Raw genomic sequence first — 27,045 nt, 5'->3', positions numbered from 1 at the left:
GTGAGCTGAGTCAAACGAGCCGAAATGTTTACTTTTCACATTGTTTTAAAAATAAAAACAGTACAATACAGTAGTCATAACTTAGAATTTTATTATAATTGTATTTCATATAATATACAATAATGTAATTTTTACTTGTTATATCAAATGTGATAATTGCTAGTTCATTTAAAATATCAAAATGTGCACCCCATACACTTACCGTTTTAAATGAAATAACGATGTCATAATATTGTGAGATTTACACCATTATGGAAACAATAGAGAATGAATGACATTCTCTGTGATCGATTCGTTTTAATATATTCGATATTTGTTTTAACCCCTTGCTCATCACCCCCAATTTTGGCAAGTGCTGCATACATGAAATGCCCAAAATAAAAAGGTTACTGCTCATAAGTAATTCTGAATAGAAACATAACACACATACATTTAGAAAGCCAACCCTTGAGAGTTTATAGTTCAAGACTCAAAATTAACCAGACTGTTATTAATATTGAGATATATAAGCTCAAACATATTTTGAACTAAAATAATCTGGGATCACCAGTGATCCCTGTCAGGTAAGGGGTTAATATCGCGGCGACGTATGTGTGCTTACTGGGAACATAATAAAGACACCTGGACTCGGTAGAGACCAAAAGCCATATTTGGCAAGACCAGTGGCCGAGACCGGGACAAGTCCGAGTCCGAATGCCAGCGAGTCCGAGACAAGTCCGAGACCATAGAAAAACGGTCTCGAGTCCAAGACCGGACTCGAGTACTACGGCCCTATCTACTACTTTTAATAACTACAAACGATCACCGTAGCCTTTACGCTAGTACTAACATTCTATGTAAACAAACACTTCAACCGGAAGTAGAAAACCGATTAGTCAGTTGAAACCGCTATGAATCATGGGAAATAGAACAGGCGCAGAATAAGGTGAATATATCTGAAATAGAAATCTTTTGTAAAATTCTAAATGTCTTTACTGTCACTTTTGAAAAATTTTTAAAATATAAATTTTATTTAAAAAAAATTCGTACAGACCACAAACTTTTGAACAGTAGCGTAAACAGTGCAGTCTGGAAACTACGGACTCACTTGTCTTAAAATTGACACTGATATCAATAGTTACTTTCTTATTATGGCAGATAATCAATATATGGCTCATATTAAAATTCTATGATGTCTAGGTAAATAAAAACAAAAAATAAATAAACTGTTTTCCATCCTACAAGTGAATTTAGACATTGTTTTAATGCTCATCAGATATATATTCAATGGATATTAATTTTGAAATGTATTAAAGATTACATTTAACAGTGTTATTAAATTATTAGTGTTTTTAAAGTCTAACTTTAAGTAAGCGGCAATGTTAATCTAATTGTAAAAAAAACGGGAACAATACAAATCAAATAATATTAACAAACATTTTTTCTAATATCAGACAATATTTTAGATATTTTGTGCACCCTTACTTAAAACGTGAATAGTCTTCACATTCTTTAACACCAAAGGGACTAAAAACAAAAACAGTAAAATGATCAAAGGGATAGTTTTTATTCTGTCATCATGTATTTACCCTCATTCTTTTTGCCCATTCAATGAAAGTCAGTGGGGTCAATTGCTGTTTCACAATAACACCCTCTCTCTCATGATCAGAAAACAATGCTATCATCGTATTGATTAAAGGACAAGACATAACTGTGAGTAAAATACTCTTCTGCACTATCTGTATTAACAGAAAGAAAGGTGAGAGCGGAGACAGGTAGAGAAACCTGTTCATGTGTTTGGATCCTGATAAATCCTGCTTCCCACTGTAACGACACTGGCAGTGACAGCTGACCTTTGACAAGGCTAGGACAGTGATTTGCCCTTTGCCATGGCAACGAGGGACAGACATTCAGCCTGTGGCTCCTCTGATCATGTCAGTGTCAATGAGGTCAATGTGGACACTGAACCCTCACCCTCGACCAGAGAACAGGTGTTTGCCAAGCTTCAGAAAGAATGTGAAACACGCCGACAGTATAATAATATCTGAGCAGAGCAGGAATGACAGTGTAACCTGTGAGACGGTGTAACTGACAGGGCTGTTGATGTAGCTGGCAGGAACAAACCGGGTTTCTCCCTGAGGACCTGTCACCGCGTTTAGCCAAATATATCACAATGACATTACTGATCCACAAAACACCTGCTTGGCCGAGTCCCTATAGAGGGACGAAACACTTTCACGCTCTCTCTCGCGCTCTGTTTCTAATGTACATACAAATGCTCACCTTGCGCCACACACTTATCAAACAAAAAACAATTCCACCTAATTCCCAGACGGTCCGCCCACTCCCTCCCATTCTCTTAGCTACTGTCAACAGCCCATTGCCTCTGAGAATCCGTGTCACTTCCTGTTTGTCTCAGCATCTCCGTACCGACCGCTGGGGCTCCTGGCGGGGAAGTGGGCAGGAGCCATCAGAGGTATAACGAATCTCCACGGAAACGCTAGGTGATTGATGGCTGAACGCTCTTACCTTGGGTAGTTGACTGACAGCGACAGAGCAGGAGAGGCTTTTACTGACATTTGTCATAAATCAACTACAATTTCATCAGAGAGAGAGAAAACGAGAGATAGAGGGGCCTGTCATCCGAGCCATCTGTTATCACTCTACATTTCTCTCTCTATCCTCTACTCAAAAGCACGCATACAATGCAAATGCACTGATGTGTTCGCTGGCAGATGTTGCGTGATGTTGGTGCGGGTCATAATGCTATAGTTTCCCCCTCCTTTAAAATCAACAAGAAGTCACAGTTGACCATATTTATTTTCATAATACACATTAATGGTATTTTTGTGCATGATATACAATTTTGTGCTTTAAGTTTTTGAAATTTTCGTTGAAATGTAATAATTTGCTCAGCCACTTTAATTTTAGCTGATGTGAAGACATTAATATAATACATTTTGTTCATTACACAATACTGAAACAAAGGAGCTCTGCCATTTCAGAAAAAAACAAAACAAACTATATATATATATATATATATATATACACGTGTGTGTGTGTGTGTTGTATAATTGCAATATTTCACAATATTAGTTTTAATCTCTATTTTTGATCAAATAAATGCAACCTTAGTAAAAAAATCAAAACTATGAAAAACTAAATAAGTAAATAAATAAAACAATTACAATCAAACTGCATCCAAATGTTTGAACGGGAGTGTTTGCGTGTATATATACACATTTATAGCTTTTTTTTTTTTTTGTGGTCCTTACAATAGAAGTCATTGGCCACTAAATCTTTTTGGCTACCAACAATCTTCAATATATCTGCATAATACATTATTTGTGTCGTTCCAAGCCATCCATACAGGTAGTAAAAACATACAGGCTTTTTTTACCCCTCTATAATTGAATATCCTATTTACCTTACATTACAAAAGTAAGTTTCACTATGACTTTAAAACTAACTCAGACAACACAACATAGCTCAAACTTGTGTCCTGTTATCATCGTCCCGCAAATACAGCGATCTCGCAGGCCGCTACGCCCTAACCATCTCTGACAGCCTGACAAATTACATTACGCTTTTTCAGGAGACCCGCAACTCATCTGGTAAGCAATTTTCTAAGGCACTTAGGTGAAGATCCTGCTCCTGTGTGTGACCTTTTAGGCACCCTGACTCTGCTGTCACAGTCTGAGAGGCTATGAAGAGAGCAGCATGTAAAGGCCAGATCCCTCTCTACAGATATGCAGAGCTAATCAGTTGCTCCATGAAAAGCTGCTACATGCTGCTCCACACAACGCAATGGAGTGGAAAAAGAGAGAGAGAGATGTAAGGGTCAAAGAAATGATCCAAACACATACCGGCTTACTCACAGTGTGTAGCCAGTGAAAGCACCAGGCCGAAAACCAAGCAGCATCCATCAATCCAGTCTGTCGGTTCCCCTCAGCCCCACACACACCTGGCTGAGCAACATCTGCATAAACACATCTGCTGCTCCATGGAATGCTTTCTTAAAGCACAAACACACTTTCCTGAGCCTGTATCAGAGCTTGTCATGCACAAATGATGGGTTAGTTATACTTGCACAAAATGGTGTGGAATACTGTGAATATAGTCATGGCATTGCATTTAAGCCCTTCAATTTTGACTATATAAAAAATACAGCACAGAGTAAATTAAAATAGATGCTAAATATTATCATTATTAATAATAATAATTTGACTTTTTGTTAGAAGTAATAATAATTATTATTTATTTTTACCATTGAGTATTTTAGCATGGTTGGAACCCTGTAGTGACCAATCAGAAGCCAGCGATGGAACTATCCGTTTTATAAAGCATGTTGGCGTTCAGATCAGATCTGATATTCAGACAGGCGGTGGACAAAAAAAACAACAGGAGGTGTGCTTGCGATTTGATGTGTTAAAATTCACTTACTGAGATAAAAGACAACAGATCCACATGACCTAAAATAAAGTATCTATAAACATGTGTATGTTACCAAAAGAAACAGGGCTTTAATTGTGTTGCTTGTCTTGACATCTTTAAATCAGTTTGGTGTTGAACACCCCACAGCTTGAGCTTTGTTCTGTTCAAAGCCAGTTTACAACAGCTGTTTTGTTGTTGTTGTTTACTAATCTCTCCTTGCATCTTTAAAAGAACTATTACACCCACAAAAACAGATGTCAATTGTTTTTCCTCCAGTGCGGTTTCTTTCACAAGAATTAAGAGGATTAGAGGCACTACATTTGCCGCTAATAAAAGTAAAAGAGAAAGGTGGCGGGAAATAGAGAGAGAAAGACAAGAGGGGTGAAACTCATCCAAACTGTCAACATGTAAAGTGGAATTTGCACTTGAAAACGGTGGTGCTGAATATGTGCATTTGATCATTTTGACGTGAAGGTTTGCGAAAGGAGTGATCAGAGATGCCGCCGTCTTCCTGATCTATTTTTTACGCTCCTCATCTTTCCTCCGACTGCTCAAAGATGGGTAATTATCTTTTAAAGATGAGACTCTGGGTTGGGATGCTTTTGTCCTGGTATGCATCGCTGTGTGTATGAAGATTTCAGTGTGAAAGGCGCACATCAGGAATAAAAGTGCTTCTGAAAGATGTCCAGCTCTTTTGAGGAATAAAAGCTGGGTTATATTAACTGTGAAGAACATTAATAGAAAAAAAAAAAAAAAAAAAAAAAAAAAAAAAAAATCTATGAAACTATCAGACTGTGAACAGACAATCAATCAATTCGATTTACTGAAAATGTAACTACCTAAGCAAAATCTTGCCAAATGTCAGCAATATTTCAATACATATTCATCACTAAACAATGGCTCTCAATCATTATAAACGTGTGCACAAACACGCTTGAACGCATGCAAATGCCAGCACACTGTAGGAAGAGGCCTAATTGCACAATGCCCTGATAAATCATGTTTTCATCTCCTGTCTGGACAATCTAGCACTCCTTTGATGGATAGGTTACACGTGTCCCTCTCTTCCTCTAATGCTATTCCTCCATCTCTCTCCCTCCTCTCACTATTGTTCCTCCCTTGTTACAGCGCCAGTGGCTGCAGGATTCAGAGGATTAGAGGCGAGAACGCCTGTTCTCATCTTCCCCACTCTGCCTCGTTCTCTATCCTCTCATCTTCCCCGAACAAAAGCGGATTTAAGCCATTAAAGGTGTGATAATCCTGAGAAGATGGGATGAGGTAGAAATGGATGAGAGAAGCACAGAGTGAGTGATTCCAGCTGTGTGGTTCTGAAATCGCACGTGAGGAGGCTAATTACCTCTTTAGAATTCAAACCACAGCGAAGGTCAACCAATCACCAGGCACCAATCACAAAGAAACTTGCCTGTAAATAATCTGAATATTTAATGGAAATGATATTTCATTTAAATTTTTTTTGCACACTTTGTTATTGTTATGTGCGCACCAAAGAGAGTATGGGTCTTGAGTGTACAAAGGGTAATGATCTTTCATCTTGTGTGCGCTTGCTTTAATGTGACCATTCATTGAGAGAGTGGGCAAAACGGTGATTTAAACATTAAACAAGAATGGCAACATAATCCTGAGGGTTTAAACCAGTAATTACCTAATAAATAAAAAAAGGAAGGTATGGTAATCCAACAGCTTTACACACGCTGCGGGTTACAGTCGGATAGACATGCATCTGTGTGTATAGAATAAATGAAAACTATGGCAAATGTGCACTCACAGAGAAGCGGTGTGGGAAACTGTCATTGGCAACAGTGCATTCATGAGTGTTTTTCTAAAAGAGCGGTGATACAGCTGGCATGTGAGAAATACAACTCTAATATCACTGTTTAAGCAGAACGTGTGTGATTTCCTCAGGGCATCTCATGGCTGGGGGAGATTTTACACAGCTTTCTCTGTCTCACTTCTGCAATTTCTCATTCATTAGCCTGGCCAAACAAACACTAAAATGCAAAAATGCAAATGACAACGACACATGCACTAGCACACATAAACAAACCCCATTACCTCACAAAAGGCTAATTTAATTCGAAAATAGGAGTTAATGAACACCAACCTAATTGCCTTTTATCTTCATTAGATGAATGGAAAACTAACTGCGTGTTAAGGGTAAAAACTGCTGTTTTCCTGCATCTAGCACATGATTGCGTTTAGAGCTGGGATTTCAAAGCAAAGGAAAAAACAGAGAGAGAATAGCTTTGTTCCAAAACCCAGTGAGCTGCTACCTAGACAGCATTTATGCTATAATTAGGTCTACTTCTGAGGCAAAGGATGCAAGCTGGCCAATGAACAAGGAAAAACTAAGTATACTTTGCATAGAGGGCCAGAATGCATTGTGAATGACAGACACGTGGACAGAAATGTTGATTATGATATATTATATTGAATACAGAAAAAAAAAATTTGATTAAATTGTTTAGTCTAACAAAAATATATGCATTTTTATGCTTATAGAGTATACCATGTTGTTAGCTTAGCAACATGCTAATGTCTACAGGAATCAATTGAGAGTTTTCCTGTGTACTTCACTTGGAGTTGCTGCCTGAGTGAAATAGACAGAATAAAAGAAAGAGGCCAAGCAAATGCAAGAAATTAAATGGATGTGTTAATATAAAGACTAACACAGTGGAATGTCAAGCGCTGTAATTATAACCTATAATGCTTCCTGTGTGGGGCTGAGACGCTTGTCACTTTGTGAACGTGTGTGGATGAATATGCAGCTCTGTGTTACTATCTTAAGTAATATATTATTCTGTATATCTTTCAAAACCATCCACTCTTTTATTTAAAAATATGAGGAATAGGGGGAATAGGCAAGTCCAAATTTGACATTCAGTAATAATAATAATAATATTATATATATATATATATATATATATATATGTGTGTGTGTGTGTGTGTGTGTGTGTGTGTGTGTGTGTGTGTGTGTGTGTGTGTGTGTGTGTGTGTGTGTGTGTGTGTGTGTGTGTGTGTGTGTGTGTGTGTGTGAAATGTGTTTTGACTGGAAATTACATTGGCAACAACCTACAGCCAATGAGAGAGTAAGATACAGGGCAAGGGAAAGTTCAGGGGGACGAGTCATAGACCTGCAACAAAACATCAGCAAGCATGACTTCTGCAAGCAACCACTCTCTCTTTCATATTCTTCTTTTTTCGCTGCAAATCAGCGCACAGACAACTTCTTGCGTGCTACCGTTTTTAACAGGAATAAATGTCTCATGCATGACTTTGTTTTTTCCTGAATCACTTCTCGCCTGCTTTTGCTTTTGAAATGTAGTTTGTAGACCATACAGAGTTGTTGGCGATTCTTTCTATTGAAATGTTGCGTAATGTGTGACCCCCGTCACCGATCCTTCGTGCAATGTGCACAGCACACAGCAGCAAATAAATAGAAACATTGAGAATGGTCTACGAAAACCTGTGACTCTACCGGTTAAAGCTACAATATGTAAGTTTTTTCACCGCTAGGGGTTGCTAACCTCTTACAATAACAAAGGCGTAGATTGATAATGCAGTGAATAAGCTGAATGGAAATTGTCATCATGCCGATGGATCTAATAATGTTTTTGAGAAATAATGTTTATGGATAAGTGAATACATTTATGTTTTTTAACATGACTGTGGTATGAAACAGGGTGAGATTGCTAATGAGAGACAGATATCAGCGCCACACGCGAGTCCCGCGGATATAAAGGAATGAGGACATTTCATTCTACCGAACTAACGTACCCACAAGTGCTGAATTAATACTCGAACTGGTTAGTTTATGTAACAAATTAAAATTGTGAGGTAACGAAGCGCTGTTTCACTTGGTCTACACTATCATACTAAGCTGCATTTGAGTGTGTTGAAAGTTATGTTATTCTGTGTTAGTTTGTTGGCTGAATGAGACTAGCAGTAAGCTAGATCAACATTAGAATAACACACTGATCATATTCTAACATTTCATCATGTTGAGCTATATAACAATCATTCGTTTTATGTGTATTTGCTCACCTGTCTAATAAAGTACATGCAAGAGCAGCGTCCCTGTCAAGTTGAAGTTTGTCGCGGACGTGGAGCTCTCGGCATCTCGAAAACGCCACACTGATAATGATCCTCGTTTTATTTTTCCTTTTGTCCCAAAGTCTGCTTGCCATGGTCCATAATGTTTGAACGAAACAACAACAGCGCGAGCATGACGCTAGACATTTCGCAGTTGTCCACGTCTGATGCCATAGTTACTATGGGAGTACTAGCGGAAACCAGGGACAAGTGACAAGGGACGGGCAATATTTAAAATTGTGAATTTCTCTGAATTTAAAAATCCTAAACATTTAGGATAAAAAAAGTACACAATTGAAAGACATATATAACACTGTGCAAGTGTTTTTTTTGTGTGGATATTTTGATGCAAAATTCTTACATATTGTACCTTTAAGCATTGTGGACACGCTACAGAGTTGCCTTAAATGTTCCATACATGATGTGGGACGAAAAGATGTTAATAAAGTCTAGCAGCTGAGTGGGTCCCGGCGGGGATCATTCTGCAGCCGATCAGAGAGGCAGGGCTGGTTAATTTATACCTTAGAGGAAGGTGATCACAGCACAAGTTGCCCTAATGATCCCAACCCACCTGGGGGAGCACGGCTAGGACTATGCCCCGAGGCCACGACAAGGGGTTAGAGATGGGATTAGGGGGTCCATTGAAGGGGAGGGTATCAGCCCCACGGCCAAGCGCCGAGGGGTAAACCACCCACAAGACACCCTGAGAATAATTTCACTGATGCGGAACGTCGCTAGATTCCGCCCGACTGCCAGATCAATAAGGAGGAAGTACTCTACGTGCGAGCCACCAAGACACGGATCCTCTGAAAGCCTCCGATCCGGAATGGCATGGTCTGGATTTGGAGAAGAGCTTGAGGATGATATGCCAGTCAGGCTGAAGGAAGCTTTCATTATGTCATAAAAATGTCTCGAGGATTTTTACTACGCTTACCACCTAACAGCTTTATCGGAGCTTAAACTCAACAGCCGTACTCCAACGCTGGTCATGCCGCAACAACCATCCACGTCCACAAAGATCCACACCCTCTCTTCTCCCTCTCTCTGGCACAAATCTATGGCACAAACAGCCTCGTTCAGCATTCAACATGTGTCTCCTCAAGCAACCAATCCACTCAGTCAGCCACTCTGTTGCCATGGCAACCTCTGTGGCATTACGGCAGGACGTGCGCCAGACAGAGCTCCCACTCTGCATAGCCTACCTCAGATCAATCTCTTCTGTTACTGAGGAAGAACGAGAAAAAGAGTGAGTGAGAGAGAGAGAAAGAGAGGGGATAATTAAACAAGGGCCTTGATTAGTACCTTCTCAACCGCTTCAGCAAATCAAATCAGCGTTTGATTTGCCTAAACAAATCGAAACGTTTTTCCCTCCACCCTGGGCTTCCAAACCATTTTAACTTCTTTTAGTGTCTACTATCCGTAATCTTGCACATAATTCCTAATTGTTTTAAAATCACCTGTCCTTTGAATGTTCAACATGTGCAATGCCAGGGATTTGGAGAACGCAGGCATGAGGAGGTCTGTTTAATACGGATGCACATGTGCCAGTTGTCCCTCCCTCACGCCATTGCAGGGAGAGAGATATCTTGTGTTGAGCGGTTATGGGAGGGGTTGGTCTGCATGCTGCTCTGAGATAAGGGGACTGTAAAATTCAATTAACTGGACCTTTATTTCTTCTCTCCCTTTTTGTCTATGTGTTTGATTGCATACCAAACTCAGACTTCCTGACCAATCCATTCAAAGTAACTATGTGAAAGAGAGAGAGAGCTCTGAAAAGGTTGTTCCACCCACCATGTACGTACAATGTATTTCTCACATCTGCATTCTCCGGTACATACAACAATGCACCTCTCCAACCCTGTCTTTACTCTCTCCATTCCAGTGTTATTTCAGCATTATTTATACACTGTAAAAAAAAAAAAAAAACATTCATAATCTATCACAATTTTTTTTCTTTTGTCAAATCAACTTAGATAATTAATGAGGTTCAGATAACATAATATTTTGAGTTTTTGTTGATTAAACCTATCTCCATTTTATTAACTCAATTTTTTTATTTCAGTGAACTCAAAATTAAGGCAACCAGGTAATTACTTTTTTAAAGTTGAACCAACAATATTTTTAGGGGAAAATTTTTATGTCCCTACAATAACAAACCAGCGTGCAATTCATTCAAGAATGATGTGCAAGTTTATTGCAACAATGGCGCATCAATGGTGCTGTGAATGTGAACTTCACATACTTTTGAAAATCCAGCGTTTAGTTGATCCTGATTAGTGCTCATTGTCACAATAGTAAACACAACGGCTTTTTTCTTCCATAAGCGAGTTTGGAATCACGGCGGTTTTGTTTCCAGGCGGAACGATAAAGAACACGCCACACACGCCTCCCGGAAACCCTAGATAATTCAACCAATCAGGTGGCGACTTCAAAACTGCCGAAGCATTTCCCATTTTGTGTGCCATATGCATCAGACTTTCAAGGAAACGGTCCACGGGTGTGACGGTCACGTCTGAGGCTGAGACTATAGGATAACATTTCAAATTTCTGTTTTCTTCATCTAATATCTGTATTTTACTTTATTCAATTAATGAACTTTTTTTATTTTTTTATGTTTAATGTCAGTTAACAATAACAATGTTATGGCTACTCCATTCTCGTTTTTCTACTAGGTCTTTAATGTCTTTACTCCCTTCCCAATCAAGTAATTTTCCTCCACTGACCAATCTGAGCATCCCCCACCAACTAATCCAGTCACTGCCCCTTCCTCAAGAGGCATTCATCGTGTCCATCTCTCTTTCTTATCTGCGTCTGTACTCCCCTCTCTATCTCTCGCTCTCTCCTGGTTGGAGCATTAGGCTCCAGCGGAGGGTCTATCAGTGCATCCTGTATTACAGCGTAACACGCTGAGTCATTGTGAGGTTTGTATGGAGGAAAGGAGAGTAATCAGAGATTAGTCAGCCACCCACAGCTCAGCCTGCCCTCTGTCAGTGGGCTGATTAAGGCTCTTTCCCTCTTTCTCTCTCTCTATCTCTCTCTCTGCACCCCAGCACCACCTGCTTTTATTACTTTCTGATGTTTGTTGTGAGAGTGAGGAAAGATGTTATAATGGTCAAACATGGGTTCAAATATTATTTAGTTCACCCAAAAACAATAATCATTTACTCACCATCATGTCATTCAAAAAACATAAAAAAAATCAAAAGGAGAGGGTTTGCAGAATGTCCAAGCTGCACTTTTCCATACAATGCAAACAGGATTGAGCAGATACAATCATATACAGATGTATTGAGATACCTTTTTTGTTTCTCAGGATAATGATAATGATAATGATACTTCTATGATAGATCTATGTGATCCAAACATTGCATCATGGTTTCCACAAAAATATTAATTAGCATAACTTTTTTTCAATATTATAATCACCATATTAGAATGATTTCTGAAGGATCACGTGACAATGAAGACTGGAGTAATAATGCTGAAAATTCAGCTTTGCCATCACAGGAATAAATTACATTCTAAAACATATTAAAATAGAAAAGAGTTATTTTAAATTGCAATAATATTTCACGATATTACTGTTTTTTTACTGTACTTTAAACGCAGTCTTGGTGAGCATAAGAGATATTTCAAAAACACAAAAAATCTCAAACTCTGACGTTTTTACGAGGAACAAGAAAAAAGCACCATGAGTCAAAAAGGACAACAAAAAAAAAAGGTAAAACAAATGCAATGACATCATATAATATCTCCACGCTAGGAACAAAGCATAATCTTACTCATCATTTACTGACAATCGTTGTATAGCATATATACTTCAGAATATATCACACAAGAGGTCTAGACTTATAAAGTATATACTTTGATGGTGCTTTTAGATGTGCTTCAGATCCTTCACCCCCACACTTTCATTGCTTTCTTCTAGGGCACACAAGTCTTTGCTCTTTTCCATGCAAAGTTAGATGGAAAGTAAATCATCACAACCAGTTAAAATGGGACAAGCTAACATGTCTGTCTACAAAGAGTCAAATCTACTGATTGACATCTACTGAGACTCCCCACAGAAACTGCAATCCTGTGACATTTCAATGAGAACATGTAAAAGCATGACTAGATATGGCACATGTGCTCTAATTTACCAAGGGTTTCCATTTACATCTATTTACATTCAGCCTTCTACAAAGACTAGCCGCATGCTTGCAGCTTAATTGCTTTAATTTAACAGGCAGCACAGGTTTTCTGCAGATTTACCATTTTCTCCTAATAATACTTTCTGAATTTCAACATTTATTTTTACTTCTGATACATGACACTATAATGTGCATCTCAGGCAATGAGATGAATATGAAAACAAGCTTGCCTTTTTTTAAGAAATAGACTTACTAATCTAACTTACGCGAAGATGTACTATAATCGTACAGTGAAATGTACTGCGAAGATGCACTGTAATCGAGCTGTGTTAATCGAGCACTGTATGCTTGAAAACAGGTATTATCTGATACAGACAATAATTAGTCAAATACTCATAATAGCATGGCTATTTGTGGACAGCGACATTATAAGTGCAGTTCCTGTGCTATTTGTGTTTTTGATGAATTATCTGAAATCCTAATGCAACTCTGAGAATAGATATTCAAACAAGTGCATAGCATTATAACTATATTTGTCGTAATTTAATTTAAACACCATTTCTTCTTCAATCTCCTCCTCCACAATGCTAGTTTTCATAGCCTCCTCTTTTGTTTGAGAAACTTCTCTGCTCGCAGACTCTCCCTCACAAACACACAAATCTTCAGCCGGCAAGGTATGTACAAACTCACTTTACAGAGACGCGCTGTACGAGTCTGGTGAGGAGAGAACGGCTTTGATTTACAGGAAGTGCTGAGAGATGCAGCTAGTGTTCAGAAAGCAGCACAACAGCCCTGGAGAGATGGATGAAGGTTGAGAGAGAGAGAGAGCTGACAGGACACGCTGTGTTTGTCCGGCCCTGAGGAGTTTAATGGGATGAGATTTGATCTTGCTCCGTATGACATTTTTGCTATTTGCGAGATGCCAAAACACTGTATATTTTACCATGCGAAAAGTAGCGGAAGAGAAGAGGGTGTGTGTTCAGTCAATGTTCCTGAACAGACTCTTGAATTAATCTTTCACTCTAATGAAACGCAGAGTATGTGAGGTGCAGATGATGTATGGCTCTAAAACGCAGATAAATCAAGAGTTCAGACAGTCCAACTTTAAGAACAATGACACGAGACATCAATTAGAGAGAAGAAAGAGAAGAACGCGATGCTCTCAGACGTGCTGATTAAATAATGCTTTTCCTTCTCCTCTGGTTCTGTCACATCAGGAGGAGAGAGAAGGAAAAATGAGTGCGCTATGGTGCACTTCATTGCTTAGATGGGAGTTTTAAATAAAATCCTGCATTTGTACGCCCTGCGCGGACCTGATTCATCTTGATAAATCCATTTAAGAAATCAGGAGGTGTGAAAAAAGAGCTTTGTATTTATGTACTTTTGCAACAATACTTGTGTTCGATAGCAAAGTAATGGGACTTTCTGAATGCTAGATATTAAATGGGTGCAGTAAGAGTCCTGGTAGTGAGCAGATGATTAAAAGAGCTCATAGGGCATAAATTCCCTAATGTATGTACTGTTTACAAACTGCCTTGGGTATATATATCGCATAATCTATTTTGGAAGTGCTGCAACAGCTTGAAGGCTCTCTGAACAAGTAAGAGCGTATTGTATTGGGCGGTGATGAATGCCTCAAATCCAGAACAGACTGGGATAAGTTTGTATATTATCTCCATTTTCATCCGTACACTTTATTTCTCCCCTACCCTGTAGGCTCTTAGGCCTGAGAGATGGGACGAGGCAGAAATGAGAGTGAGAGAGAGAGAATATATCACTAAACCTCTAGCCTGAAGCAAATTTTCTCCACATCAGCAGTGTGGCTCTCCAGTACAGCCTGACTGAGAGCATAAGCCATTTGATGCTATAAAAAGGATTTCATAATAGACATATTACCTAAAATAAAATCATTCGAGACATTTATTTTTTGTGTGCGTATACTGAAAGGTTCATGAGGGAGATGTAATTGGATTATAAGGGGTGTATTGCAATTTACAATCTTTTTACTGAAGCCTTTTATAAGTGTTTGATTGTCCAAATCATTAGACTACATTTTATTTAAACCATGGAACTGGCGAATTCTTAATTAAGATTAGCATACAATTATCCACAGTTCCATATCACTACACCATGTTATTTTTCCAAATTTTATAAAGTTGCAAATGTGCAAAAATTCTAAGAGCCTTAAAGGGATAGTTCACCCAGAAATGAAAATTCTGTCATCATTTACTCACACTGTTCCAAACCTGTATCCAAACCAAGACATTTATATGCAGAAATAGTTACTTTCAACATAGTAATTGGCGGAGTATGATAGTGTTTCAGTGGCAAAAACCTGAGAAAACGCAGTAACAACCTGTATCTGTATACTGTTGTGTGTTATATCTAGATTGCCACCACAGATGTGCGTAATTTTTCAATAATTCAACGGTGGCAAATGTCAATGTTCAATGTTTCCTAATTAACAGATCAGGTCCAGGATTATGCATAAAATCAATCTTGTCTATCAAACATGCTCATAAAACCTTTAGCAGTGGTGCATACCCCACTGACTGCAAACTTTCCATTGGTTTCATTTACCAAGTGTGGAGTGACCTTTCCCAGCCAGCTATAAAATCAATTTCAGGCTCTAATTCAGAAATATGTTACATGATCATTGTTGGGTGGAATATTAATCAGTAGGTAGTAGAGCTCAGACCTAAAGGCTTACTGAAAAGGAGGGTTTTCTATCTGCATCTAAGGCAGAAGGGTGACAATTGTACTGGTGCCTTTTCTGGCATAAGAGAGAGTGGGGTAAGATGACTACCTTCATCTAGTAATTTTGTCATGGACATATATTAACAAAGGGTCCACCATAGACCGCTTCCTGCGATTGAGAGATCAGAAAACTGACCTTCATAATGATAACTGTTGCATGTCGGGGGAAAAAGAAAATACAATAATGATCTAAAAATGATCATTAAAAAGTAAGCAATAAATTAGTATGCAGGTTTTATGCATATTCAAAAACAAAACTAATAAAAATGGAAACAAACAACAAAATTAATAAAACTTTAAAACATTAAAATGAAAAAATAAAATAAAATAAAAAATAGTAGTGGAGAGTGGAAGATATATATATTCAACTTACCCATTAACATGGTTAAAATTGACATTTTTCAGCATTATTATACCATTGTTAGATGGGAGACAGCTGTAGAACAGCTTACCCCACTCTCTCCCACTAACCAGTACATTAAAGTTGTACCTGCACTGAGCAAAAAAGCCAAGAGTTACCAGTGAAAGCTACAACTTGAGTTTCTTGAATCAATTTCGATGTGGATTCAAAGCACTCCATGTGGTCAAATACAAATAATCCATCATTTCTGAAGCCCGAGCCCCCTTAAGAGCCAGACCGCTCCCTCAATCCATTCACTCGTCTTCTTTCTGTCGCAAGTCTTATCCTAACCCTGGTCACTCAAGTCATAAAGCATCTTTATCTTCATCCTGAGAAAAAAAAAAAAAAAAAAAAAGCAGGTAGAAGGATGTGGGGTTCCAGACACACTTAAAGGCTTTAAGTGTTGCCTCAGGCACAGATGAAGAGAGAGAGAGAGAATGAGGGAAAGAGGCTACTAAAATGAGAGGGGGATTGGACTGAGAGATTTTACTTCTTAATCTTGACCACAGCACACATTCTGGATGTTTGTAGTGCACAAAAAGAGGTAATGTAAGATTCTGTGAGTGTGTGTTCTTACCTCAGCATTTATACCTTTGTTGACGGAGTTCAAGAAAGTAATAGATGACCAAAGGCATAAGTCTAAGGACCTGAATCTCCACAGATTACTCGATTTGAGACACTGGAACTCTTAAGGCAGCTGTCGCCCTGTGTAAAGGGAATCTCAAAAAAAAAAAAGTCTTATTGCTCCGACCCGCGTCTGTCAATTCCAACTGGCTTATACACAGAAGCACACACATTCCACACATATCATTCCCACTGCTCTAATGGTTACACACACCAGACTGACCAGTTCATTTTTTGTGGTTAAATACAGTGTCTTCTGTTGCAGATGTGTTTGATTTTAATTCGCTTTGCTGCTCCACTGGAGTGTGAAACACTCAAGCCCTGGAGATCAATTACTGAGGGGTATTTGCACTACACAGTGGCAGAGGGGACAGGGACGGGACAGGCCTGACATACTTCAGCATGTGTTCACTCTCTCAGCCACTGGTCTTTTCCCACTGCACTCATTACACTGTCAATCAACTGACAGTCAAAAACATATTGCAGAGAGACAGAACATCTAATTTTGATTTATATACACTTCAAATTAAAAGAAGGGAACCAACTAAATAATATACATACAGATAATAAGGATGCAAACGAATGAGGTTGCCACACAAACACAATGTCTCATATCTGGCAAAACCCGTTAGAGAGAGAGACAAACTCACATAACGTGCAAATAACATCTTAAAGTCAACATGAAAACTTGATTACTTATTGAATATTCTTGGTCTTGTTGTGGATAATTCATCAGTGTATATTATTTAAATACATACATGTTTGTTTTTGTAAACCTTTATATAGTAAATATATGCTCTGCTTCTGAAATGACTATTTTCCGGCTGGGGTCACCAAGGCTGTGTGGGAAATTGTATTAACAAATAGCCAAATGTAGCTTTATAGCCATTGTTTTAGGCCACTGTTAAATGTCATGCAGCCTTTGTAAAATATTTGTGATTACTTTAATAAAGGTTACAGCAATAATAGCAGATAACAATATATTTGAGAAACGAGAGTTGTCACTGGGATAAGTTGAGATGCTCTGGAGAGTGAACTTGACCTTTAACCTCCAAAAGCGAAAGTAAAATAGTTTGCAAATGGCATTTCATGTTGACTACATGACAAATGAGAGGTCCTTCCACACAAACACAATATCTCATGCCTGGCAAAACTCTCCAGAGACAGACAAGTTCATCATCCACCTCAGTGCAAATAAAGCGCTACATTTAGTCTGGGAGGCACCAAGAGGACAAAGTGTGTGCAACAAGAGACACTTTAGAGTTTTATTTAAAAAGCAGATGGCACAGCCGAAATGAAGATGAATTGGACTGAAGCCTGGTGTGAGATGAGAACTAATTAGCCTGGCCATCAGAGGGGCTTGTAGAACTGCAGAGGCCCGCATGAACATACACAAGCCCGGGGCTCCATTAGTCAGCCTAGTCTAGAATAAAACACAGGGACAAGGGCACCAGTGCCCTGCCCCGCAGCCAGACTCCCACATCTCTTCTGATGCTTCAGAGGACCACGGAGGGGAGGGCGCCACACTTGATATCCCAGAATGCCCTGTGTCCTTCATTACTTTTTGCTGAGAGACATATGAGGGGAGTTAATGTGAGCTGCGGCAGTCTTTCTTATGATGGATCGCACATACGCACACATCTTTCTCTCTGTCTATTCACTCTCTCTTTTCTACGCACAATCTAATTTGAGATAAGTCATAAGAGAACACTAGTGGGAGCGAGAGCAGACTTTATCAGTGCTCTGGGTGAGTGTGGGAGGAGATCTAGGAGTAATTGTATTCCTGTATGCTTGCAGGGACTCCTATTAAAACCAATAACTGTTAATGGGGTTACAGCTTAATTTTTTAAGTGCCTTGATAACGATTATGAAGCAACCTTTGACAAGACAGCCAAGTCTGTTTATGTTATGTTGCTGATGCATATTAGAACAATCACTACTGTACATAACACTGGAAAACTGAAGATCTTGAGAAGTCTATGAGGTAAAACGGGAACAATCTGAACAGAAATGCATGCGAAAACGTACAGAGGGAAGTTTGATTGAATCTTGCTCCAGATGGTTTTCCTGATTCTCACTACACATCAAACGCTGATCCCATTTATTACAGAAAAAACTGGATTGATGGTTACATTGATACTTGTCATGTCAAAAGATTCAACAGAGCGCAACATGTTGCAATTTTGTAACTTTCCAAGAGAGCATGAAAAAAGAAAAAACAAAACAGCTAAGTCAACAGACAATAGTGGGAAAGCCTTTTCAGCAATGTTTCTGGGCGTCCGGTTTTCCTGGAAATGTGGCATTCTCCGCACACAGCTCGTTTCTGGATGATACATTAACACCTGGTGGTAACGACAGCTAAAGCACATGACATTGATTATAACCCTGCTGACTCCCGACACTTACATCAACTGTCCAATCACAAAACCACACGAGTTGTAAGCTAGCCTGGCAAGCCAGACCTACATCAAGATATTTGGTCTGGCAACTCACCATAGACACGGCTCAATCCGAGGGGCGGGATAAACTGTCTTTCAAATTCCCTCTGCACGCAATAGGACAGCGCTTCAACCAACCAGAGCGTTTTCCCAACAGCGGAGCTAATGTTAGTTGATAGATTCAACTTTTGCCATATCTGGCCGGCAAAACTACGAACACATCTTCCTTTTTTTAAGAATGACTTAAGTGCCGTTCTTTGCTCTTTTCTCAAAGAAGAACTTAACTCCAAGTCCTCCAGAGTCGCGGCCAAAGCCGATTCGAAAGACTGTTCTCCAGCAGCAGCTCTTCTTTGTTTTCAAGTAACAGATAGCAGGGAACCGTCGCAACTCTGTCGTCATTATGTTAAGCCCGCCCCGCCTACTCTATACGCGATGTGATTGGCCTGACCCAATTTAGATTTTTCCAGCACAAAAGTCAATGGAGAGTTGCTAGACTACCCTGGCTGCAAAATACATTTTGCTGCCGCTAGGGTGCGTCTAGATTTCTAGGCTAGATGTAAGCAGCATGTTTGGATGAAATAAAACGAAACTCAACGTGCAAGCAGACAGAAAAGATTGATTCATGCAGTAAAAAGGAGACAACTCAGATATGAAAACTGTAAAAATATTTACAGTTACAATACCCCTTTTCTACCAGTAAGATGGAGGTGATGGTGCTGCAGCCAGTGCCCAATGTAGCCCTAATCTGTGCATTTCCACTTAAGAAAAAGCAGTTTCTGAGTCAAAAACACTGACCCAGGAATGGTTACATTAGTGGGCAGGCTAAACCAAAAGAAGACCGTAAAAATACCTTTTAACATTTCAAGAAGTTATCTACACTGGAAGCGGCTGATGTAAAACATCACTGAGGAGATAGACACCATGGGGGCATATTACAGAAACTTTCTATCTTGAGTCTTAAGATATGTCAAGCGAATTTAGGATTCTTTTCACAAATTTGTATTACAGAAGCAAATCTTACCTTGATTTAAGATAATTATCCTATCTTACAAAAGCTCATATTATCTGTAGTTAGGAAATCTTAAACTGCCCCATTGAGTTCGGTAATCAACTCTCAGGTCTGTTACCAAGCAACCAATGATGCATAAGCATCTGCTGTGAAGTAAATGCTAGAGATTAAAATGGAGAAACAAAATAGGTGAGCTTTTAATTAAGTGCTGCAGAAAGAGAAGTTTTGATAAGCTTGGTAGGAAAGGCAAAGCATGTCACTATATTTCATGGAAGTCTGTAATTATTTATCAGTGTTTTGTCGTCAAAGTGCAGCACATAATTTGGGTGTTCAAAAAGTCTTTCCACTAACAAACATTGCTGTTCTTTATCTTGTATAATTAATACATGTGATGCCATTCTCAGACAGGGCTATTTGTTATGATAATCTTACAGTTGGCTTTTAAATCATTTTGAAGTTAGGACATGAGGTTGTCCTAAAGTTAAGACAGTTTTTAGGATTTTTTGTTTGCAATACAGATTCTGAATTAAATTACGTTGGATATTAAAATATGCTCTCAAACCTAGGAGTAAGACTTGTAAATAAAGACTATGATTCAGTATGTTTGTTTGTGGGCAGCTTATAAAATAATGGTCAGTTAAATCATTATTCAGCTCTCAAGTCAGTGGAAACACAAAGTATCAGCCAGCGAGCACCAGCACCAACACCAACACCAACACTGTTTGGGTAGAAAAGGAAAATTTGTAGTTAGAAGCAGTCTGAAGCTTTTCCTGAACCTATATCACACTATAACACTTGTCGTGTTTATGACCAGCAGCTTAGAAAGCTAAAAAAAAAAAAAAACCTTTGCTATCATTTCCCTTTTGCTAGGCGTTTATAGAGGCCTTGAGGGACTGTTACGAGCCATTCAAATAAGCAAGTAGCCTGATCTGGACCAAATATTGAACATGAGTAGCTATAAGAAAGCAAAAAAATAAAAAATAAAAAAAATCAATAAAAAGAGTGACGCATGACTGAGAGAAGACAAAACAGACATTAACCCAAACAGAACACACATTCAAAATGCATGGCTGGTAGATCAGGGTAAGTGCGCAAAATTAATGCAGTTAATGGCGAAGAGAAGAAATGGAAGCAAATAGTAGAGAGAAATTATATTCTCTCTTTTATTAACTCTGATTTTACCGTGGTTGCAGTCTTTCAGAACAGGTCTTTGTGGACTCGGGTTGAGCACTTGTCTTGGTTCATCTGTGGAAATTAGGACATGGGACAAGACAGAGTGAGTGCCACTCTCATACATAAACCCACCATTGTTCTCCATATATTACACTTATACTTCCTAGCAGGGCCTAAAAGTAACACTCGCCAAGTGCCAAATGCGAGTAAAAACCGGCATTAGCAAGTAGTATATGAAACTGTGTCAATAGCCAGTTGGCTGGTAACATTTTTATGAATTCTATCAATGCAATGTTGTGAGAACATAGGGATTAAAGTTTAAGCCTTGCTAATTTTAAATACTCTGTAGGGTCCCTGTAAATATTTTTTTCTGCTGCTGTCTATTTTTTTTTTTTTTTTTTTGACTATTTATTATATTTTCATTTTTTGACAATAAACATGCCACAATGAGAACATGAAAACACGGATGAAATCAACTACCCACCAACCAATCCCTCCCTCCCCTATTAACATGGAGCACGCTAAATTTCCTAACCTCCAGGGAATCACCTGTTTAAAAAAAAAAATTATTGCAAAAAGAGAACGCAACAGAACTCAGAAGTTTTGTTTTTTAACCGCAAGAGGGCCAAAAGTAACAGTGTACCTTCAATTAAACAACAAAATTTTACATTTGATTACTTTATTCAATGTCTCTACCTGAAAACTACTGTTACTTGTCTTTAATAATGTTTTAAAATTATGTTAGTAGTATAATAGTTTTAGCTGTGGTATCAAAATTGGAATAGAGAAGCGTGAATCTTCACTGGTATCTAAAATTTTGGTGTCGTAACTGCCTTTTTTGCTAAAATAGTTTCAAGGCCGGTGAAAAATATTTATGGCTGCAAATTTTCTTAAGTCACCGGTCATTGGCAGGTGTAGCAAAAAGTTAGTTTTAGGCCCCGCTTCCCAGTAGAAGGAGAGTTACAGTATGATATACATTTTTGTTTTGTTTTTTAATGTTGAAATTTCCAGCAGCGTTTAACAAGGTCTTTCTGATTTGCCAGGTCTTTCAAATTTCCTGCAGCCCAACAAACTGACCTGGCAAATCAGAAAGACCTTGTTAAACGCTGCAAATTTTCTTAAGTCACCGGTCATTGGCAGGTGTAGCAAAAAGTTAGTTTTAGGCCCTGCTTCCCAGTAGAAGGAGAGTTATGATATACATTTTTTTTTTTTTTTTTAAATGTTAAAAATTTCCTGCAGCGTTTAACAAGGTCTTTCTGATTTGCCAGGTCAGTTTGTTGGGCTATCCTGACAGCACACTGATTTCTATTGAAGGTGGTCAGCAGCATTAAACTTCTGTTACTGGGTCCTGTAATGCCAGAGGAAATGTGCTGTTAATGGGGGGCTGATTCTGTACTGATTTCTATAGAAGAAAAAAAGCTTTTAACACTTTGACTGGAACAGAGCTATCAATTGTGAATTGTGCACTTACAGTATGGCAAACCATATACAATAATGGTTTCATCCTAAAGAGTTTGAAACTTGTCTGCGAACTGAAGACATCCAGTATATAACAATGTTCAAAAGTTTGTGGTATAATGTTACACATGATTTCTATTTTAAATAAATGCTTTTCTTTTGAACCTTCTAATCATCAAATAATCCTAAAAAATGTTTAGGCAGCAACTGTGTTCAACATTGATAATAATGAGAAATATTTATTGAGCACCAAATCAGCAGATTAGAATCATTTCTGGAGTAATGATGCTTAAAATTCATCTTTGCCATCACAGGAATAAATTACATTTTAAAATATATTAAAATAGAAAATAATAATAATAATTAAATAAAATAAATGCAGCCTTGGTGAGCATAATGGGCTTATATCAAACACATAAAAAAATATATCTTACCAACCCAAACTTTTGAACAGTAAACTCAAGAGTTTATGGTCAGGCTTGTACTGATATATGCCACCCATTAACTGCATGTCTGAAGCTGTCTGAAGTCAACAAACCTGAGCCTCTCAGCTGGGTAGGTCGGACACATAACATGAAGAGTGCAGAAGATACACTCTACCTTATCTCACCCCTCAATGCACTGGAAAAAGAGACTCTAAACCACTGGATGCCTTAGGCTGCTGCGCACAATTACAAAAAAAAGAAAAATACACAGATATCCCTCCACTCTGCTTTGGGTTTCTGGTCACCATGAAGGGGTTTATGTTGTTATGATGACCAGCTGACTGTATTATCCTACTTATCACACAGCTATTTAAACGACAAACAAGCAAATAGACATGAAACTTGTACAGCTAAGAAAGAAAAAAGCAGTTGGAATACAGTAAATTTTAGCGGTTTAACGGTTTATCTGTTGGAATTGACCAATCAGAGTCGAGCATTACAGTGAGCTCTGAAATAAAAAGCCAAGTTAAAGAAAGAAAGAAAGAAAGAAAGAAAGAAAGAAAGAAAGAAAGAAAGAAAGAAAGAAAGAAAGAAAGAAAGAAAGAAAGAAAGAAAGAAAGAAAGAAAGAAAGAAATACAACCAATGATGGCAGGATGTGAGTGGAGTGTGAGTAGACTCACCTCGGGGTCTGGGTGCTCTTTTCCTGCGGTCTCTGAAAGCGGCTCCAGACTGCAGCGCCTCCAGCAGACAATCCATCACACCGGTCTCATCGTTCTCTACAGGAGAGAGGAAGAAAGAAGAGAAAACATTAGGATGCGGAGGGGCATTCCATAGCGTCACTTAAACCGGCCTTAAGGGTCTCTGCAGGAATGCTGGAGAGAGAGAGAGAGAGAGAGAGAGAGGGAAAAAAACCCAAAGAGGCCTTTTGTGGACGGTATATCACAGCGTCGATTCGGACAATTTGAGAGGCAAGACAGGCCCTTAAACTCCTCTATACATCTCCTCTGCACTTCTACACAAATCCGCTGGTGTTTTGTAGCATTTGGAGGGCCGGTCGTAAAAACAGCTGAGTGGTGCAAGCAGTTAACCTCAGGCCACTGGCTTTCACATAGAGCAACTCCACAGACACAAGGAGGCCTGTGGGACACACGGCAGGTAGGAGGAACACCACACTGCTCACGGTCACAAACACATCACGTATATGCTCGCACTGCTGCTTACACAAAAACTATACACACACGCACACGCACACACATCCACTGACAGAGAATAAATCAGGTTGGCAGGAAAGTGTGCTTTTCAGCAGGTTTGGATAGAAAGGCTTGTATGAGAGAATGTCTGTTGTGTGTTGAACCCCTAGATGGGTGCGTGTGGGTAAGCATTACGGGCCTTGACACTGTAACCTCCAAATATTAATCTTTACACTGACACAGCAAGCGCACACACGCACACAATACAAAACAAATCAAAAAGCACATGAGCGTGTGTGCTAACGCTGCAGAAGTGCCCACTTCTCCACCGATAAGTTATGACACCTATCATAGGGGCTGTTCAGAATTAAACCAGTACCGTTTACCTGTATAACCTGACAGTCATGATATAATTTCATGAGGGTTAGTGACATGCAAGTCTACAGTATAGTACATTTATCCTTCTGGATATATACATTTACTACACTATATCTAATATAAATTACAGAAAATAAAACAATCATAATGAATACAAAACAGATAAAGGGAATTACAATAAAATTATTTGATAATATTACAGAAAATAAAACACACAACACACATGAATGAAGAGTCTTGGATTAGCCTCAGTGAAGTCATCAGTCACTCCCTTTAAAGCAAATACACACTGAATTTCACTGAATAGAAGAAATCTTCCTCTATTCTATCTGAATTTCTGCGTTTTCTTAAAATATTAAATGCAAAAGCAAACACACAATTGCAGGGGCTTTATAAAAGGGGCTGTCTGAAGCTTATTTGGGACTGCAGCATTGTCACGGTTGAGTTGCTCTCTGTAAAAAGCAAGACAGAGTCAGCCATATACACTGATAGTATAGTGAGGCCATTTTCAATCAGCAGCTATTGTCTGAGTAAGTGAGCGATAGAGAGAGGGAGTGTGTGTGTGAGAGAGAGAGAGAGAGAGAGAGAGAGAGAGAGAGAGAGAGAGAGAGAGAGAGAGAGAGAGAGAGAGAGAGAGAGAGAGAGAGAGAGAGAGAGAAATTGTGTGAAACAGAGGAGAAGGTAGAAGGTTCTTTTGTACAGAGTGCTGTCAGTAGTTCAGAAGGGGCAGTTGACCACAATGAAAACTATCAACGGAGAGAAAGCACAGAACTGTTGACCTTTACTAGCCAAGCTTCAATTAGACACAAAGAGAGTGAGTCTGTGATAAAGTGTGTGTGTGTGTGTGTGTGTGAGATAGACCAACCACTTATCACTGCACTCTCCAACAGAAATACAAACTTGCTAAACTGAATCCATTATATTTTCATAATGAATTAAAAATCCTACTTTAGACATTATGATTTGTTTTCCCAAAGAACTTAAACTTCATTTATTTACATTTAACATTGTTTGCTAGCAAATATGCTTAAAATAAATGTTTTTGCACAGAATACATAATGCAATGATGATGACGACAATAATAAAAATAATAATTTGTAGAGCAGAAATTACAGCTAAGTCTTTTCCCTAGAGTACGTACTGGCTTTGTTACGTTTCTGCCATCATTTCATCCGTTCTTCCAGACAGATTTGCTTTGAAATATTCTTCTGGCCTTGCATCTAGGACCTTTTTTGTAAAAAAAAAAATCACTTTTTGGCAGACACGTAATTTTCCTGTATGCTGCATAATCCACTCACTAATTTTGTTTTTAACAACATTTTACGGGTATGGTTTAGCCAATGCTACATTTGTAGCATACATGTCACTTAGAAGCTAGAAAAGGTTCTATGTTGGTCTCATCTGATTACAAAATCTTTTCCACATTTCCATCATGAGCAACTGTGCCGTGTCATGCCTTTTGGCAAACTCCAGAAATGCTGCGACATGGGCTGCGTTTACACTTGGCATTAGCATACGATCACCGTGATCCGATCAAGCAGATCGGATCATAAGCCAATCAGGACACGGTGCGTTTACACCTGTCCACGCCAAGCGGCTTCTGTATCTGGATAATAGATCGGATCTCACATTCCCGAGAAAAAAAAAGAAAAAGGGATGGCTCCAGTGCAAAGTCGACCTGAAATGGTGGGATTTCTTTTAAAAATGGTTTTCAGTAGGGGTACATTTTACAAATCTCGCAAAATGAGGAGGATGAAGAGGCTGCAAGTAGGTTACTAATAATGTGGATAGATGCCATAATGGAAACGGTAAAGAGAAACGTATGGGTCCGAGAACGTTGCCAGCTGTGGTGGGGAAAATGCGTTCTTTACAGAAAATTAATGGTTCTGCAACTTTCGGGCACGAACTGCGAAGGCAAACATTTCAGTATATTTGTGATGTAGCCTATATGTACTTCGCACTCGACTGCAAAATCACACAGCTCTCAGTTCTGGAGAGAGGAGGGGGAATAATGACAGTGGGCGGAGTTTCGTGTGACGTCCACCTGTGAATGCAGACACGATGGTTGGATTGCGTTTACATTACACTGAGACCCGATCACAATGCATCCTCGACTACCTCCGAACCTGGACACGCTGAAGCGTGTTTACACTTGTCTTTTCAATGTGTATGTGGACAACATCCGGGTACAGGTCACATGTTAATGCCAAGTGTAAACGCAGCCACGGATCTTTTTGTCCCCTTTTGTATCGTACTCCTGAATCAGACAGTGTTATCCAGGGCTCTTGATATGCTGTCTGGTGCACCTTCAGCTCCAGAACTATGTAGCCTCTACAAAGTGTTTGCTGGTCTCTCTGTAGCTTCCATCACAAGTCTCCTGCTTGTTTGTGAAAAACCAAAACAAAAAAACCTGTCTAGACAGTGTTGGGGTAGTTTGATATAGATTTCACAATGCCCACTGGGACCACCAAACACCTGCATTATTTTCAATTGTTATGTACTTTTCCCCACCTGCAGTTTATGCATTTGTTTTGCA

The 27,045-nt window shown here is 38.9% G+C and overlaps 1 protein-coding gene across 2 annotated transcripts in view; it reads right to left on the bottom strand.

Moving 5' to 3' along the window:
- The window catches only part of diaph3 (diaphanous-related formin 3), a 323,176-nt gene that overhangs the window by 35,525 nt on the left and 260,606 nt on the right, over nucleotides 1–27,045 (bottom strand). For both annotated transcript variants that reach the window (XM_079856725.1, XM_079856726.1), the window contains 2 exons: nucleotides 23,622–23,717; nucleotides 21,067–21,129 (listed from right to left, as the gene is read on the bottom strand). In XM_079856725.1, coding sequence (XP_079712851.1) covers nucleotides 21,067–21,129; nucleotides 23,622–23,717 — 159 coding nt within the window. The remainder of the gene's footprint in view (nucleotides 1–21,066; nucleotides 21,130–23,621; nucleotides 23,718–27,045) is intronic.

This window comes from Squalius cephalus (assembly GCF_949319135.1).
Source record: "Squalius cephalus genome assembly, chromosome: 22".
In the NCBI taxonomy this organism is placed as follows: Eukaryota; Metazoa; Chordata; class Actinopteri; order Cypriniformes; family Leuciscidae; genus Squalius; species Squalius cephalus.
This window is presented reverse-complemented; position numbering and strand designations above follow the sequence as displayed.